This window comes from Cryphonectria parasitica (assembly GCF_011745365.1).
Source record: "Cryphonectria parasitica EP155 unplaced genomic scaffold M406scaffold_5, whole genome shotgun sequence".
Lineage (NCBI taxonomy): Eukaryota > Fungi > Ascomycota > Sordariomycetes > Diaporthales > Cryphonectriaceae > Cryphonectria > Cryphonectria parasitica.
Window position 1 is genome coordinate 1,887,415 of NW_024468913.1, and position 15,284 is coordinate 1,902,698.

General features: G+C 55.3%; 5 protein-coding genes across 5 annotated transcripts; 3 read left to right on the top strand and 2 right to left on the bottom strand.

Annotated features, from left to right (window-relative positions):
* The first annotated feature begins 4,598 nt into the window (after positions 1 to 4,598).
* Positions 4,599 to 5,683, top strand: M406DRAFT_55873 (uncharacterized protein). Its single transcript, XM_040924559.1, has one exon. It carries the CDS (start codon positions 5,025 to 5,027, stop codon positions 5,235 to 5,237), a length of 213 nt encoding a protein of 70 aa, XP_040775535.1. The 5' UTR covers positions 4,599 to 5,024; the 3' UTR covers positions 5,238 to 5,683.
* Positions 5,684 to 6,706: 1,023 nt separating this feature from the next.
* M406DRAFT_340149 (uncharacterized protein) lies at positions 6,707 to 8,446 on the top strand (the record flags this gene model as incomplete). The annotated part of the gene is made up of 1 exon (XM_040921530.1): positions 6,707 to 8,446. The coding sequence occupies one exon, from the start codon at positions 6,707 to 6,709 to the stop codon at positions 8,444 to 8,446; it is 1,740 nt and encodes a 579-aa protein (XP_040775536.1).
* Positions 8,447 to 8,455: 9 nt separating this feature from the next.
* Positions 8,456 to 9,347, bottom strand: M406DRAFT_102531 (uncharacterized protein). Its single transcript, XM_040915015.1, has one exon. It carries the CDS (start codon positions 9,083 to 9,085, stop codon positions 8,918 to 8,920), a length of 168 nt encoding a protein of 55 aa, XP_040775537.1. The 5' UTR covers positions 9,086 to 9,347; the 3' UTR covers positions 8,456 to 8,917.
* Positions 9,348 to 9,911: 564 nt separating this feature from the next.
* Positions 9,912 to 12,105, top strand: M406DRAFT_291692 (amidase signature enzyme; the record flags this gene model as incomplete). The annotated part of the gene is made up of 3 exons (XM_040918982.1): positions 9,912 to 10,185; positions 10,275 to 10,377; positions 10,489 to 12,105. The coding sequence occupies exons 1-3, from the start codon at positions 10,058 to 10,060 to the stop codon at positions 12,103 to 12,105; spliced, it is 1,848 nt and encodes a 615-aa protein (XP_040775538.1). The 5' UTR covers positions 9,912 to 10,057.
* Positions 12,106 to 12,538: 433 nt separating this feature from the next.
* On the bottom strand, positions 12,539 to 14,615 carry M406DRAFT_62284 (uncharacterized protein; the record flags this gene model as incomplete). Its single annotated transcript, XM_040924770.1, has 5 exons — positions 12,539 to 12,631; positions 12,702 to 12,782; positions 12,906 to 13,000; positions 13,101 to 14,375; positions 14,504 to 14,615. 5 exons carry the CDS (start codon positions 14,613 to 14,615, stop codon positions 12,539 to 12,541), a joined length of 1,656 nt encoding a protein of 551 aa, XP_040775539.1.
* Positions 14,616 to 15,284: the final 669 nt, after the last annotated feature.

The window sequence follows — 15,284 nt, forward strand, 5'->3', positions numbered from 1 at the left end:
GGCGAAGGCGAATTGCGCAGACAAGGCACCGTCCCACAATAGCAGCGAGGCTCCATCCGGTTCCTCATCAACGCATTGGCCAGTGCTGCCAGAGCACGCTGGACACCATTACGGTTTCTAATGCACATCCTTTCTCACCTAGTCTTCCAGGCCCGTTTCCGAACGTATTCGATTTTTTTTTTTGTCACAGGAATAAAAAGTCCCGGTGAGTCCTCGCCTCGTCACTGGCCCGCTCGGACACCGCTCCTCCGTCCGATCAACATCATTCGTGCAAGAATCGGCATCTCTCGCATCATCTTAACACACGGGGCTCCTCCCATCTGCTTTCACGAGAGGTAAATCTTCACCGTGTCTTCTGGTCACCGTGGTCTGGAACCCTCTCCTTCCTCTTCGGAACCGAGTCTGGACCTAGGGCTCGGACGACATGGTTCGGGGATATGACGACCTGTTACATTGAATCATTACGAGCTCTGCCATGAAACCCATTGATCGGCATTTGGACTTGTTTCCTTTTCTGCAGAATCATCAACGTGACTCCCAATATGATGTCAATTCGGACCAATGTTCCGTTGACTTGACGGTACCAGCGATCTTGATGTCATCAGAACTGTTTGATGACCTGCTGAGTATAGGTACTTGCCTCATGAAAGGCGGAGAAAACCGCCAACATGCATAACATCCCATCGCAAAGGCAAGGATCGTCGCCCCTTGTCTGGAGGCTGTATCTTGCCTATACTCTTACAGCCTTGCCCGACCAGCTTGAGTAAAAGTCTATCAACACACCTTTTTGGGGCTCTTTGTCTAGCTGAGACCGTCAGAGATATCTCATCATACTACAAGTCTTTCTTGAGCAAGACCTAACATCTTAACAAAACAAATAAAAACCTCGCCAGATCTCAAGTTTCATGAGTTGATGTTTGTCCATAGCCACGTGGGGCTCCGATTCTGAATGCATTATTGCACTGGCACCATCGCAAGTTCTTGCGTTGTGAATGGCACTCTCCTATTCATGAGCCCTTATCAAGATTTTATCAAACGAGGACTCCTGATCTCCGTAGATATGTGCGGCAAGTCCCCAGACCAACTGATGGTGTCTGAGCTGACGCATCGAACAAACACCTCCAATGATGAGCGGCCGAGAAAGGCATCATATACCGTTTCGACTTGCGTGAACAGAGCCTATATACTTCCCATCATGCTCCCCTTTGAGGAGTCAATGCTCAGTCCACCTGGCCTTCAATTGTGTTGAGGGCATAGCGAGGCGAACAACGGCGTCCAGCATGAAGACACGCTTGTCATCTGTCATTGTACCGATTTTCCTTCTCAGCTACTCCCTGGGATGCGATTGGTGGTGCCTCTCAACAATCCTGACGCCGGCGGCCTGAACTCGCTGTCATCCCTCGAGGGCTTCATGCAGCCCAACGTGGTGGATGATGTCGTGGCTCCCGACTCCACATGGGCGCCGGTGAACTCATCGTGTGGCAGTTCCTCACGGCCAACAGATGAAATCCACCCATGCTGGCCAGGCCGCTCTGCCCGCTATGGATCGCCAGAGCTGTTGCCGTATAAACTGGGGTTTATGGAGGTCAACCCTGATGCCTGGTGCCGGGGTTCGGCCAAAGATGCCCTGGATATCTTTTGGCAGCAACCAACTCTGGCGCTGTTGGTGAAAGGGATCACCCTGCAGCCTCAACCGGTCAACCAAGGAAAACGCACGGCGAAATTGATGTCCCGTAAAGTCTGTCTCATGCAGCCTCACCGAAAGACAAGTTCGGACGAAGGATCACCTCCCAAAGACCCAGCTGGGTCTCTGTCCCTCAACCAAGGGATACGCGTGCTGTTTGTGGGTCAACTCCAGCTAATGTCGCTGTCCAGCAGCGTAGCAGCAATTTCCTCCTTAAACTGTGGTGCTCTGGTGGAAGGAAGTGGCTGTGCTGATACGTGTCGGCATCTCCAATCAATCAATTATTGCCAGAGAGCCTGGGGGGTTATACAAAACCCGGTACTCGAGCTGTGCCCGTGCTAGTGTCAGGAGTATTTCTCAGCAGAGAACACGTTAGTTAGATTCAATCTGATGGACACGATGATGTTCCGCGGTTCCTTTTCCTCGAGAACATACATCTGTTACTTGATTGAGTAATGTGTTGGCAGTGCGATTGACGTACAAGTAGTTGTAGAGAAGATCTCCCTCGCCTTTTCTCCCCTCCAGAGACAATTCACGACGGAAAGAACCGATAACATGGGTGATGTCGTGCCATATAATGGCACGATCCGTGAACGCCTCGGATAGAAAAACTTTTCGGAAGGTCTTGTTGGAATACACAGACTGTCTTCAGACTTTCTTGAAAATCTACCAGCCACAGCCTACTCAGATGATCAAGCTGCTCTCTTGGGCAGGTGGACTGGTCCAGAGATGTGTCGACGAGAAGATGGAGCGGCGTATCCCGTGGAGGAAGGGACGAGTTCGTTACCAAGTTCAGCAGCTGGTTTCGTAAACCATGACACGATGCTACCACCCCAGGCGCGCTCTCTCCGTCTCATAAGCATCGACTCTTCTATAAAGTCTTTGCTACATGATCTGCGGAGCGCCTTGGCCTGTACACTGGACTGGGATCTCGAACGACCTGCCTACAAGACGCAAGTCTCTTGTGAGAACTGGATGTCGTGCCAGGCTCAAGGTCAGCGAGACGGTCACGAAGCTTTGGCATACCAGGCGGTCGATATCGGGCAAAAACACAAACATTCCGCCCCTCTTCCTAAAAGCCTACGATAGAGCACAGGCTCGCAAACATGGCGCATGATACTCTCCTGCATGCTTTCTTCTTGGTGCCCATTTTTGCCCAAGTTTGAAAGACTATGCCCTCTACAGTCGCTGCTGTTTCTTTTCAACAACACCTCCTGAGGAACACCTCCTGGGGGATGTCATCACTGTGACAATAAAGCTCACGACTGAAGTTGGAGTCTTAAGATTCACAAGAGACTTTGTCCCATTATGAACAAGAGGTAGCGATTTGAGACACTATGCTCTACTGCTCGTTGACTGCCCGGTACGAACCTGGAAGGGCCCTCGTCGTCAAAGCTGGGCCGTATTGTCAGGCAATCCTCTACAAATTATGTCACAGGTCTTTCTTTACAGAGGATTTGCTATTCGAGTTCCCCAAAGTTGTACATACTAATATTTTTTTTTCTTTCTCTCTCTTGACACATCCCTCGCGCTCGAGCAAGATGTATATCGGAGTGTGAGACATGCTTTCCTCTCAAGCGGACTATAGTAGTTTTATAATCTGGTACACAGTGCAGACTAAGGAGGTCTGAGTTTAGAACTACTTCAGCTTGCACTAATTATTGCTATGGCGCACCATCATTCAACAGCAAAGCAGCCAACAGTGATAGGCTGATAGCAATACGAACGGTTAAAAGGCACCACTTCAGGAAGGGGGGGGTATAAACCGTCACACAGGGGCGATGGTGAGATGTTTACGGCAGGACACCGGGGGCCCCCGCCTGTTCCGTCCAACTAGACGAAGTGCAGCTGCAGCCGGGCCGATTGGGAAAAGGTGGATGGAGGGAAGAATAGTAGCATCACCAGGCCAGCGCCGGCGAGCAGCAGCAGCATCGGCAGCAAGCAAGCAAGCAAGCAAGCAGGATTGTGCTCCAGAAAGTAGGCACACGCATGTTGGTTGACGGTGGGCTCGTAGTGGAGAGATCCCAACCACTTTGCTGACGCCGCCTATGAGCAGCCAGTATCACAACGCCACCAGTATACGAGAGACCCGCATGGACCGCGGCGTTGAGGAAGCCAGCCCTGTTCGAGACGGACCGTGGGGGCGAAGAGGTAGGGCCAAGAGCAGAGCGAGCGAGGCAAACAAGCCAGAAAGGAGAGACAAGCAACTGTCATTGGCACTGGTACAAGCAAGCAAGGCATCTCATGCATGCGGCGCGGCCTGGCCGGTGCAGTAGTACTGCAGATTGGAAGAGGGGGGAAAGGGTGTGGGAGGGGTTGATGGGCTCGTTCTGGACTCCTGCGGGTTGCTGTTCCTGCTATCAGCTGAGCGGCGCAGCAGCTGGTGAAGCAGCAAACACCCACACCAAAGGAGGCAAGCACATATGTGATGGTAGTGAGGGATCGACACCCAGAAAGTGGAAGAGAAACGGATTGAGAGCCGCGTCAGATGTAAATGAGGGTGGCAGTGGCATCTAATTTTCTGAAACAATTCGGTAAAGATATGTTGGTTTGCCGTTTCCCTTTGACCTTGTACGACGGTTTTGGGTACAAAGGGGGCGGGCGGGCGGTTGGCTTACGGCACGCACACACACACACACACACACACGCCTGGAGCGGTAAATTGGCGGGGGAGAAACACCTGAGGCGTTCAGAAGGGGTCCACTGATGGACAGGGGCAGGCAAGGTTCCGAGGGTATTTTCTGGCCCATATTCTGGGGTCGAAACGAAGGAAGGCCCGCGGCTGGGAAAGGGAGGAGACATTACGCGAAATATAAAAAGCCGTTGAAGAGAGAGGAGAAAAGTAACACTATGGCCCTGCCATGCTCTTCATGATTGCCAACGACGCAAGATGCAAAGACGAATTATCAAGTTTGCGGTTCAGAACTGGGTTCATAGGTATATACTTGAAGCTATCGATGGGGCGCCGTAAGATAACGGGTCCCGGCAGCCCAGGCGATCTAAACCAAAAGTCAATGACCAGTTCAATAGTGCCTTTGACGAGATGAAGCCCCTGTTCGATTCGAGATCTGGCGAGAAGAGGGGGGCATAGAGAGAGGGAGAGGCATTTTTGGCCCTTCCCTTTCCCCCTGGTCGGTGCTTCCGTCTTCCTCTTTCCCCAGACTAGATTGGAGAAGCCATTTGAGCAGGAGAACCGAGGTCGATCGAAACCAAAACCAACATTACATGCTATGGTACACAGTAGTTGTGTGCCCAGACACAATAGAAACTGCAAGCCAAAGGGGGGAGGGAGGGGAGAGAGGCGAGCACCCACAGTTCGAACACTAGAAAAAGGCGTACTATGGACATCGGCCCACGGGCTCCCGGACCCGAGGCCCTGGCGATTGGAGGAAAACCCCCTGCAGATTCCGAGGGGAGGTCGGAGGTCCAATCAAGATGCTGCAAGTCTCCCCCACGCTGGCGCCGTGACTTTTGTGAAGTTTTCCTTTCTTTGTTTCCCTCTCCCTCTCAAGCCAGCGGAAGGCGGTCAGACACCGCTCCTGAAGAGTTTTGAGATTGTGGAGGGGTGGTGTGGACTGAGCCCTGCGAACCTGTGGCTCCCACTGTGGAGTTGTGGAGGGGGAGGCTGTGAACCTTACCCAGGCGTTGGTTCACATTGGCACAAAAGGAGCCGAATGCGCAGGAGGACAGGATAGGACAGGCGAGAGCAAAGCACGACGTGAGGATAGTTCTGTGTTGTGAGTATCGGTGACACCGCCTTTCGAGGCAGAACCTCAACAAGGGAAAAGTCAGGACAGGAGGAGCAGGAGGACAGGGTGAGGGGGATGGAACAACGGGTGTGCTGCAAACCTCAGGAGAACAACCAGACCTTGTGAGATTCCCTTGACAAGAAACACCAGAGAGTCTTGGACAATTCCTATCTCTCCATCTATGTGTGTATGTGTGTGCATGTGTGTGTGTGTGTGTGTGTGTGTGTGTGTGTGTGTGTGTGTTTGTGTTTCTCTCTGCCTGATCCGACGACGCCGTGCTGCCGCAATCTTGAGAAAACAAGAACAGCGTACATGTCACAGTTGAGTTGCTGAGGGATAAGCTACTTACATTTAGTACGACGACAACAAGGGCAGAAATGATGAAGTACTACTTGGCTTAGTGTTTTGTTGTTGTAGTAGCACCGTCTTAGTATCCTTTCCTCGGTTTTGCCTGCTCTCTCACCCCCTTCCTTCCTTCTCTGCCTCTGGCCGGACTATTACCGGCCTGGGCTTGGTCTGGGGCTGACACACCGACTCGGCTTGCCGTCCGCCTAGTGCGGGCAGGGCAGGATCAGGATACAGGATCAGGGTTTGGTCGTCAGCACCTCTCTTGTCTGTGTGTGTGTGCCTCTCTCTCCCTTCTCGCTGGTCGATCATCGCGGCAAATTCATCTCCTCTTTTCTTGAGCGTTCGATAACTCCCCTCACGCAATCCAATCAATCCTTCCCCCCTCCTCCTGGTGCTCACTTCTCCTGGTTTCATTTATGTATGCCTCTTTGTGCTGTGCCTTGTTAGCGATCTTCTCTATATTCTGCAACGTTTAGACAGCGTATTGGTTTTGATTTCCCCCTCTTTTTTCCCTCTCAGGGTTGTCCTTTCTATTCCGCGTTTCCTTTTGACATGGGACGCAATTTATATCTGCATTGATCTGTGCTTTTCATTTTGGTTCCGAACACCGCGTCATAGCGACGAGGACCAGAACGGACGGACCTCTTCTTCTCACACCCAATTTATCGCCTCTACCCAAGATCAAAATTACTGGCAATAATCCCTCGTCATGTCCCAGTCTGCTACCAACCTCTTCTGAGCTGGCCAGGCGGGTTGCAACCGCCACAGAGGTCAAACCCCTCCCCTCTTCGTGTGGCTCTCGACGTCTCTGTTTCCTCTTCCTCCCAGACAGGACATAGGACACAGACCATAGAACAATAAGGCAGCCCCTCTCTCTTCCGGGGGCACTCAGGAGCCCTTCATGGTACAAGAGATCTCCCTAAAGATGGCTAGCCTCTCGGATCTGGCAAGCCATCATCACCACCACCATTCCAACAAGATCACAAAGACACCCCGAGGGGGTAAGATGGTCAAGCCCATTCTGAAGAGACTGGCCTCATCATCGTCGCCTAAAAATTCGCTCGATTTGGACAGGGGCTGGGAGGACCAGACGGTGGACCTTGGCTATGGCGGCGGCAACATGAACAACAACAACAGCACGTACGAGTCCTCAGGGCGTCCGAGCATGTCGCCCTCCATCCGCGACGTGAACTTCCAGTTCCCTCCCTCGTGGGAGCCGACAGGCTATGGCGGCGGCGGCGGCGGCGGCGGCGTTGGTGTTGGTGTTGGTGGGGTAGGCGGAGGAGGGTCAGCGACGGGCTCAGGCGCGACGACACCAGTCGGGCCGGCGGGGCTGGAAGCAACGTCGTCGTCGATACACGTAGGCGTGACGTCCAGCGCAAGAAATCTCAGTCGTGGCAGGTACCAACACGCAAGGTCGACCTCAGCGACGTCGCACGTCTCGATAGGAACCAACGGAAGCAACCACCGACCAGGCGGGGGCTCCTTTGTGCACCCCTTCCAGCAGACGCCTCGTACGCATACCCCGCCACTGACCTATGCCAATTCATTCACCTCATTCGAGCGTGAGAACAACCCCGCCAGGGACTACTCCCCCACTATCATCACCGAAAACGACGACGACGACGACGAGGAGCACCACCATCACCACCACCGTGCTGGATCTGCCTCCCTCTCCCAGTCACTCGCCGCCTCCTCTCACCTGCACAGGGGTCAGCCCAGCAATAGCCACTCTACCACCAGCCTCAGGCGTCCCTCGCTTGCCAGCCAGCGCACGTCTTCACTGTCAGACATTCGCAGCCACAGCAACAACAACAACAACAACAACAACAACAACAATACCCATAACTTCAACCCACCTTTACGCGTCAATACGGCCCCCAGCTTTCCACGCTCCGTCCTGACTTCCTCGAGGCTGGCAACACATGGATCTCTCAGTACGGCGAACTCGAATTCCAATTCAGTCTCTGACCTACACCTCAACCTAAGCCCCACCGACTCACCACGACCGTCCCTCCACCTCGCCAGCCCCACCAACTCCAGTGTGACCGCCATGTCACCCCTCCGCTCCAGCATGGAGGGAGCATTCCGCCTGCGCTCCCGCAGCGAGGTGGATATGGGCGCTCGCCAGGATATTCGCGAGGCGCGTCGCAAGTTCGAGGAGAACGAGCGCATAAAACAGGAGAAATACGAGGCCGAGCAGCGGCGGAAGCAGGAGCGCAGACAGGAGAAGGAGAGAGCTGCCGCCGCGCGGAAGATCGCGGGTGGTGGCGGCGGCGAGAACTCGCCCATTATCGGGCGCTCGTCCTTCTCGCGGAGGCGCTCGCCACCCCTCAGCTCGACGGTCAGCAATGCCTCGGGCACCCGCCGTACTCGGTCTGGCGAATCTGCTATCCATCAGCACCACCACCACCACCATCGCCACGGCAGTGCCATCGCCACCACCACCATCAACGAGAAGGCCGAGGGCACGAGCACGGGCTTCCTCAGCAGCAACTACGACAGCACGGCGGACGGCGCTGCGCCCAGCTTCGGACAGGACGTCATGGACGTCCGCTTCGAGACGCCTAAGCGGACCACCACCGCCAAGAGGAAGACGCAGGGCTACTGGACCTCGTTCGTTCTCTGGTTCCGCACCCGCCTGTTAAAGCTGGGTCGTCGGTAGACAGGCATTTTTCAATGCCCTGCCACCTCACGATCGTGCTCGTTTACAACAAAGCTTGTGCTGGGGATCTCCTCTCTCGTACCAAGCATATGGGTAGATGCCTCGACGCAAAGAGGGTCCCAAGCACCATGCATGCCCTCTCTATACCTCCACACCCCAGTCGGTGATCAATCAACTCATCAAGGAATTAGCATACGTTTTGCATCACAGCACAGCGATCCTGTCACTAAAGATATCTCGACACAAGATTGGCATTCATGGGAATCAAATTGAGAGCCAAGCATTGGGTGTTCCTGTTTGTTTTTCTACAGCCTCCATATCCAGCCTTGTGCACACTTCGACCCCATCACAACATCACCGCAACACAACAGGGTTCAAAGCATGCAGATGGAAAGTACTAGAGGTAGACGGTGTGTGATTGCAACTTGGAAGCGTCAGGCAAAGCACTTGATGGCTCGCTTTTTTCTCTTTTCATTGCTCTCTTCTTTTTATTCCCCCATTCGCGAGGTGTTTGGCTAGGCTTTGAAAGGCAAATATCCTGATTTTCGTGCTTTCTGGGCGTTCTGTCGGGAAGGGAGGCATCAAAATCCGCAGACACTCATCATCGTTTCTGCTCAGTTTGGTAGCAGAGCATTGCATTTCGTGTTTATCTGGATGGACGGATGGATTCCAGTTTGAATCTCTGGATCCTCATCAAGCTTTTGCCTGTGGAAGGAGATAGCATTGTTCTGTCTCTTGTTTCATTTTATTTATATTCTCAATCCCTTCAGATACCACTGACGGTGGCCTCTGGTGAGGGAAATGGGAGCAGTGACAGATCAGCATTGATTTTCAGTAACTATTCCGGTGTATCGTAGACCAAGCAAGCGATAATAGCCTGTGTACTATGTGCTGAACCCCCCCCCCCCCTCCCTGGCCCCTTTTTTTGGCATGTGAAATTTCATCCCCCCCCCCCTCTCCTCCTCTATCCGAGCGAGCCCCACTCCTGATCGCTCCTTCAGCAGCAGCCGAGGGATGGATTTCGAACTATTATGATGCGTTCCATCAAGGAGGCTGGGAGGGCGACAACAGACTGCATACACGTAGTAGTGGGTTAGTGGCTTCAGGGCCCTCGCCCCACTGAGGCTGTAATTGCAGTGTTGTAGCCAGGTTCACTTAGTACTTTTACAGGTCTCTTCTAGCTGTTGGGTGGTGTAGTTTCCCACGTTGAGGTCAGAGTGAATTCTTTGTCCTATGGGCAGGGCGAAGATGAAGATGATTTTGATTTGAGGGAAACTTTGTTGTAAAGGATGAACTGAATTCTTTGCATTTCTTGAAAGAGAGTTTCGTTAGGATGTGTTGAGGGGATTGGTTCAGTGAAGTAATCAGTGATTATTTCAGATTCTAGCTCTTGTTTCGACCCGTGCGGGACGCCGAGTTCAGCACTCATTCGTTCCTGCTCAACTCACAAAATCACCCATTCTCACCTTCCCTCACCTTGAAGATCGCAACTACCAATCAATTCCTTTTCTTGGTCAGTGCTGTCCCTTCTAGCAGTTTCTACATACAATATAAACAAACAAAGACCCCAAACTGCAAGGAACGGGATCTGTAAACAGGGAAGCCGCAGCAATGGCGTCTCCGAGATTGTTTGCCAACTACCCAGGCGCGAGAGAGGCGACGGATATCAGCTACGACCTGGCCGACCAGGCAAAGAACCCCGTGTTGCGCGGCCTCCCTCTGGCCATTGGCGCCGCCATGTGAGTACCAAGAGAGCACTGCTGTCTTGCAAAAAGTGTCCTCCTGTTTATCTTCTGTTTCTTTCTGACTTTGCCATCCATACATGTAGTGTAACGAGGAGTATAGTCGTGCAGCGGTTCCTGTACGGCAATGCTGGGTTCGACAAGCTGAGTGCTGTCGAGAGTCTGAACGACGAGCCGTGGCGATTCGATGTGAGATGATGTCTATCCATAGGACGCCGAGGAGGATACACTACAGGACCAGTCTCCAAGTAGAGTCCGTGTGGTTGTGGTGGTGGATGCACTGACAATCTTGTTCTTCAGCCCACTGTCATCCCCCTCAGAGATCCCTCGACAGCCAGCATCTCAGAGCCAACATTCGAGCCAGAGCTGCTCAAGGGCCTGCCTGCAGACACACCAGGGCGCTACGCGTCCTTTGCAGATTATCACAACGTCTACCTCTCGGGCGCAGCCACGCCGGTACAGGTGGTGGAGGCTCTCCTCCCCCTCATCCGGCGTGATGTCCCCTCGCCCACGCCATACTCCAAGGCGTGGCTCGACATCCATGTCGACGACGTCCTCGCCGCCGCCCGGGCTTCTGCCGAGCGTTACGCCTCTGGCAAGCCCCTGGGCGTGCTTGATGGTATCCCCTTCGGCGTCAAGGCTGACCTCCCCGTCAGGGGCTACCTCAGCACCTACGGCATGCGCGTCGACCCGTCGCTGTCCTTCTTCCGCACCCCCGAGACCGATACGCTCTGGCCCGTCCAGAAGCTCGAGGAGGCCGGTGCCATCATGCTTGGCAAGATGAACCAACACGAAATCGGTATGGACACGACGGGCTGCAACCCCGTGACCGGAACCCCCGTCAACTTTTGCAACCCAGCGTACTACCCAGGAGGGTCCTCATCGGGCGCTGGTTCGGCGCTGGGCGCGGGCCTCGTACCCTTGTGTGTCGGTACCGATGCTGGCGGCTCCATTCGTGTGCCTGCTGCCACAGCGGGGTGCGTCTCCCTCAAGACGAGCCATAACCGCACCTGCGTCATGACCAGTAGCATGTGCATCGTAGGTCCCATGTGTGCCAACGTCACCGACCTCACCGTCGCGTACCGCATTATGGCCCAGCCCGACACCTCGGACCCCGTGAGCGGACTGTTTGCACCGAGCGAGAAGCCGGCGGCGCAGGCAGGCGCGGGCGGGAAGAGGTATCTGGGTCTGTGCCGGCCATGGGTCAACCGTGCCACCCCCGAGGTGCGCGCGCTGTTCGACAAGGCCGTCGCATGGTACGAACAGGAGCTAGGCTACGAGGTTATCGACATTGACATTCCGCTCATAGCTGAAGGCCGGACCGCGCACGGCGCTATCAACCTCGCCGAGGCTGCGGATAAGGCCCGCGCGCGTGTGTCCCCGGCAGCAGACGGTGCCGCCGCAGCCGCGAGATGGACGGACCTGCTGTCACCGGCCAACGCCATTACCTGCTGTGTGGGCGCACAGACCACAGCTGGGGACTACCTGCGCTTCGCCCAGGTGCGCTCGGCGCTCATGCGGCACCTGGCATTTCTTTTTGAGCGGTACGGGGCGCGGTTGCTGATCGTATCGCCCACGCTGCCTGATGCAGGATACGCCGTGTCCCCTGGTGACGAGGCGCGCGGGTTCACAGATGGCGACCGAACCATGCGGAGCATGCTGTTTGTGTGGCTGAGCAATATGACCGGGTGCCCGTCTGCCACGGTGCCCGTCGGCTATGTACCGCCCGAGAAGGGCCACGGAAAGCTGCCCGTCGGCATGCTGGCGATGGGAATGTGGGGCGAGGAGGAGAACGTGCTCGGGTGGGCGGCGGACGGAGAGAAGTACCTGAGGGAGGGGCTTGAGGGCGGTCGGGTCAGGCCTGAGGCATGGGTTGATGTGATCGGGCTGGCGAAGGAAGGCAAGACGTTCAACTGAGAGAGAGGGGTGGTGTATAGGAAAAGTGTGTCCAAAACGAGCTCTTTGTGATGGCCTCGTGCATCATTGCATGAGGGTCGAGGTCTTGGAGAGAGGTCTTTAGTGGTCGAAACGAGAGAAGAATGCATTGGGTAATCATGTGCATAACATCCGACTACAGAACACACAAGGACCGTGACTTTGGGAAGAGTTTGTGTCGAAGTGAGGGATACGTGGTTGTTCCGATATCGACCTCTTTCGGCTCACTGACTAGACTCGCCCTCTTCTTGGGCAGCAACTGTGTACACATATCGTCGCCAAGCGTCTCTCAACCAAGACAAGGTCTCTATCGATTATCCACCGACTCAAGAGGGCAACGTCGGCCTATATACAAGCGACGTGCCAAGCCCACACGCCAGGCTACCTAGTCTCCCTCACACCCCTCTCACTACTTTTACCACTCGGCAATCTCACCCGCCGCGGGCTTCTGCATCCTCACGACCTTGTCGCAGTTGAGCAGGCACAGAGGGTCAAAGGATTGCTTCATCTGCAGAGGATAACATTAGTCTTAAAGTCAAGAAAATCGGAGAAGAGAAGAGAGAAAGAGAGAGACACACCTTTCTCATGACATCTACTGTGCTGGCGCCTAGCTCGTGTGGGAGGTAGTCGCGCTTGACCAGGCCGACTCCATGCTCGCCCTGGATGTTCATTTCGTCAGCGAGATTCGATCATCTCAACGATGGATTCCTGGTAGGGGAAGAGAGGGGGAGAAAAAGAGAGAGAGGGGAAAAAAAAAAAAGGGGGGGGGGGTGGCCGCTCACCGTCACTGTGCCCTCCATCTCGACAGCTCGCTTGACCATCCTGTGGACGACCTCTTCTGCGACCTTTCTCTCGGCGTCACTGTAGAGTAATATTGCTGCGAGGGTAAGGACGTTAGCTTTCTTCTTCATCTTCTGCAATGCGTGTCTGGTGTGTGTGTGTGTGTGTGAGTGTGTAGGTGACATGACATAACATACTGTGAAAGTTCCCGTCCCCAACATGTCCCACGATGGTGCCGTAGAGCCCACTCTCCTGCACATCCTTCTTGGTCTCTTCGATGATATCCGGCAGTCTCGAGATGGGCACGGCGACGTCACCAGTCCACACCTTGTCGCCGTCCCTCTTGACGGCCATGGTGCTCCAGAGAGCCTCTTTGCGCGCCGACCACAGCTCCAGCTGCTCCTCTTGGCTCTTGGCAAAGTCGAACCCGGTGCTGCCTGCCTTCTTGGCCATCTGCCGGACGATTTCGATCTGCTCCTTGACGCCCTTGTCTGTGCCCGCGAACTTGAAGAACAGAGTCGGGGCCTCCTGCCAGGCGCGGGCGGTGTGGCCGGCCTTGTTAATACACTTCATCATCTCGTCGTCGAGAATCTCGACGGCGGCAACGGGCACGCCGGACCCAACGACGCGGCCCACGCAGTCGGCGGCCTGCCGGATGGAGCCAAAGGAGCACACGGCGACGCTGGTGGTGGCAGGGCGCACGGTGACCTTGAGGGTGGCCTCGGTGACCAGGCCCAGGGTGCCCTCGCTGCCGATGAAGAGCTTGGTCAGGTCGTAGCCCGCCGAGCTCTTGCGCGGCCGCTGGCGCGTCTTGATGACGGTGCCGTCGGCGAGCACGACCGTCAGGCTCAGCACCCACTCTCTCATGGTGCCGTAGCGGTACGCATTGGTCCCGCTGCAGCCAGTACCGATCATGCCGCCGATCATGGCGCCGGGGCCCGGGTCGGGCGGGAAGAACAGGCCCTCGTCGGCCAGCTGCTCGTTGAGGTACTCCCAGCCCACGGCGGGCTGGACCACGACGTCGAGATCTTCCTTGTGCAGCGCGAGGACCTGGTCCATGCGGCCAAAGTCGACGCAGATGCCGCCCCGAGTGGGAGCGAAGTGGCCCTCGAGGCTCGTGCCGCCGCTGTAACCCGTCACGGGGATCCTGCGCTTGTGGCACACCTTCATAATGCGCGAGACCTCATCCGTGGTGGCCGGGTATACGACGCAGAAGGGCATGGGCTCCGAGGCCGGGCGGTTGTGGGTGGACCACTCGGACTGTGCGTGCGAGAGGAGCACGTCCTGCAGGGTCGAGACGTTTTCCTTGCCGACGATCTCGACAAAGTCGGTCCAGGCAGCCTCGAGCTCGGCGGGCGAGACATTGTGCCTGGGGGGTCGCGTTACGGACAGAGGAAGGGTTGAGGTCGGTTCTGGGTCGCGAGGAAGCTTGGTGCCGCAGTAGAAGGCCATAAGGGAGGCGAGGACGACGACTAGAGTTCGCAAAAGAGGAGGAGAGAAGATAGACGGTCAGCTGCACAAGATTTTTCCCTGGACACACTTATTCCTCGACAGGCGAGAAGGAATTTGAGGGGAACGGGACGGCCTCTTTCCTACTCACCCACCGTAGTCGCGAGGTTCCTCCCACCACCACTCCTCGCCTCTCTCTCGATCGCCGCTTGCCTCAGCTCTTCCTTCTCCCTCGCCATGCGCTGCGTGATACTCTCTAGCATTTGGCCCTTGAAAGTCGACTCACGACTGCTCTTGGACCCTCCTCTCTCCGACGACGAAGCCCATCTTGTCTGTTGGCGCAGCAATGCGCCTGGTATCCTGCGCGCCGCTGTTGCCCCTCCCGTAGAGGACTGTGAGACTGCTGTGCAGGGAGCTCGCAGGCCCTTCAGCAGGGTCGTTGTTCTGCTGAGCTGTTGCGACATTGTCTAGAGGGGGAAAATGCGCCGAGACGGAGAAATGGTTTCGAAGACCGTTTCGAGGTTTGAACGTCGATATGAGCTCTGTCTCTCTCTGCCCAACGGAAATCTTGCACAGAACCTCGACACTGACTATTCAATCATGGCGCCGCTCGCTGGTCCCTTTTCTTTCTCTCGTAAAAATAAGACAGTAAGCACTTATTAAGAATGATTACTGGACAATGAGAATGGGTGTGGGTGGGTGTATCTGTCTCGGCTGGTCGGTACCTCTTTTTTCTTTTTTTTCTTGGAGAGGAGGGGGAGCAAGTTGCTGCAAGTAGCACGACAGCCGGGAGGAAAATGACGATGGCCCCGCTCCGGGCGGTTTTAGCTACGGCAGGAGCTGGACGGACCTTGGCCCGGTACCTGAAGGCTCCGCTTCGGCATCTTCGGACGTAGATTTGATAGGGTCGATGGATACTTCTGACCAGCAAA

What these genes read in the sequence shown, in the direction of transcription:
- M406DRAFT_55873 (XM_040924559.1), top strand. Translation starts at nt 5,025, where the DNA reads ATGGACATCGGCCCACGGGCTCCCGGACCCGAGGCCCTGGCGATTGGA.
- M406DRAFT_102531 (XM_040915015.1), bottom strand. Translation starts at nt 9,085, where the DNA reads ATGCAATGCTCTGCTACCAAACTGAGCAGAAACGATGATGAGTGTCTG.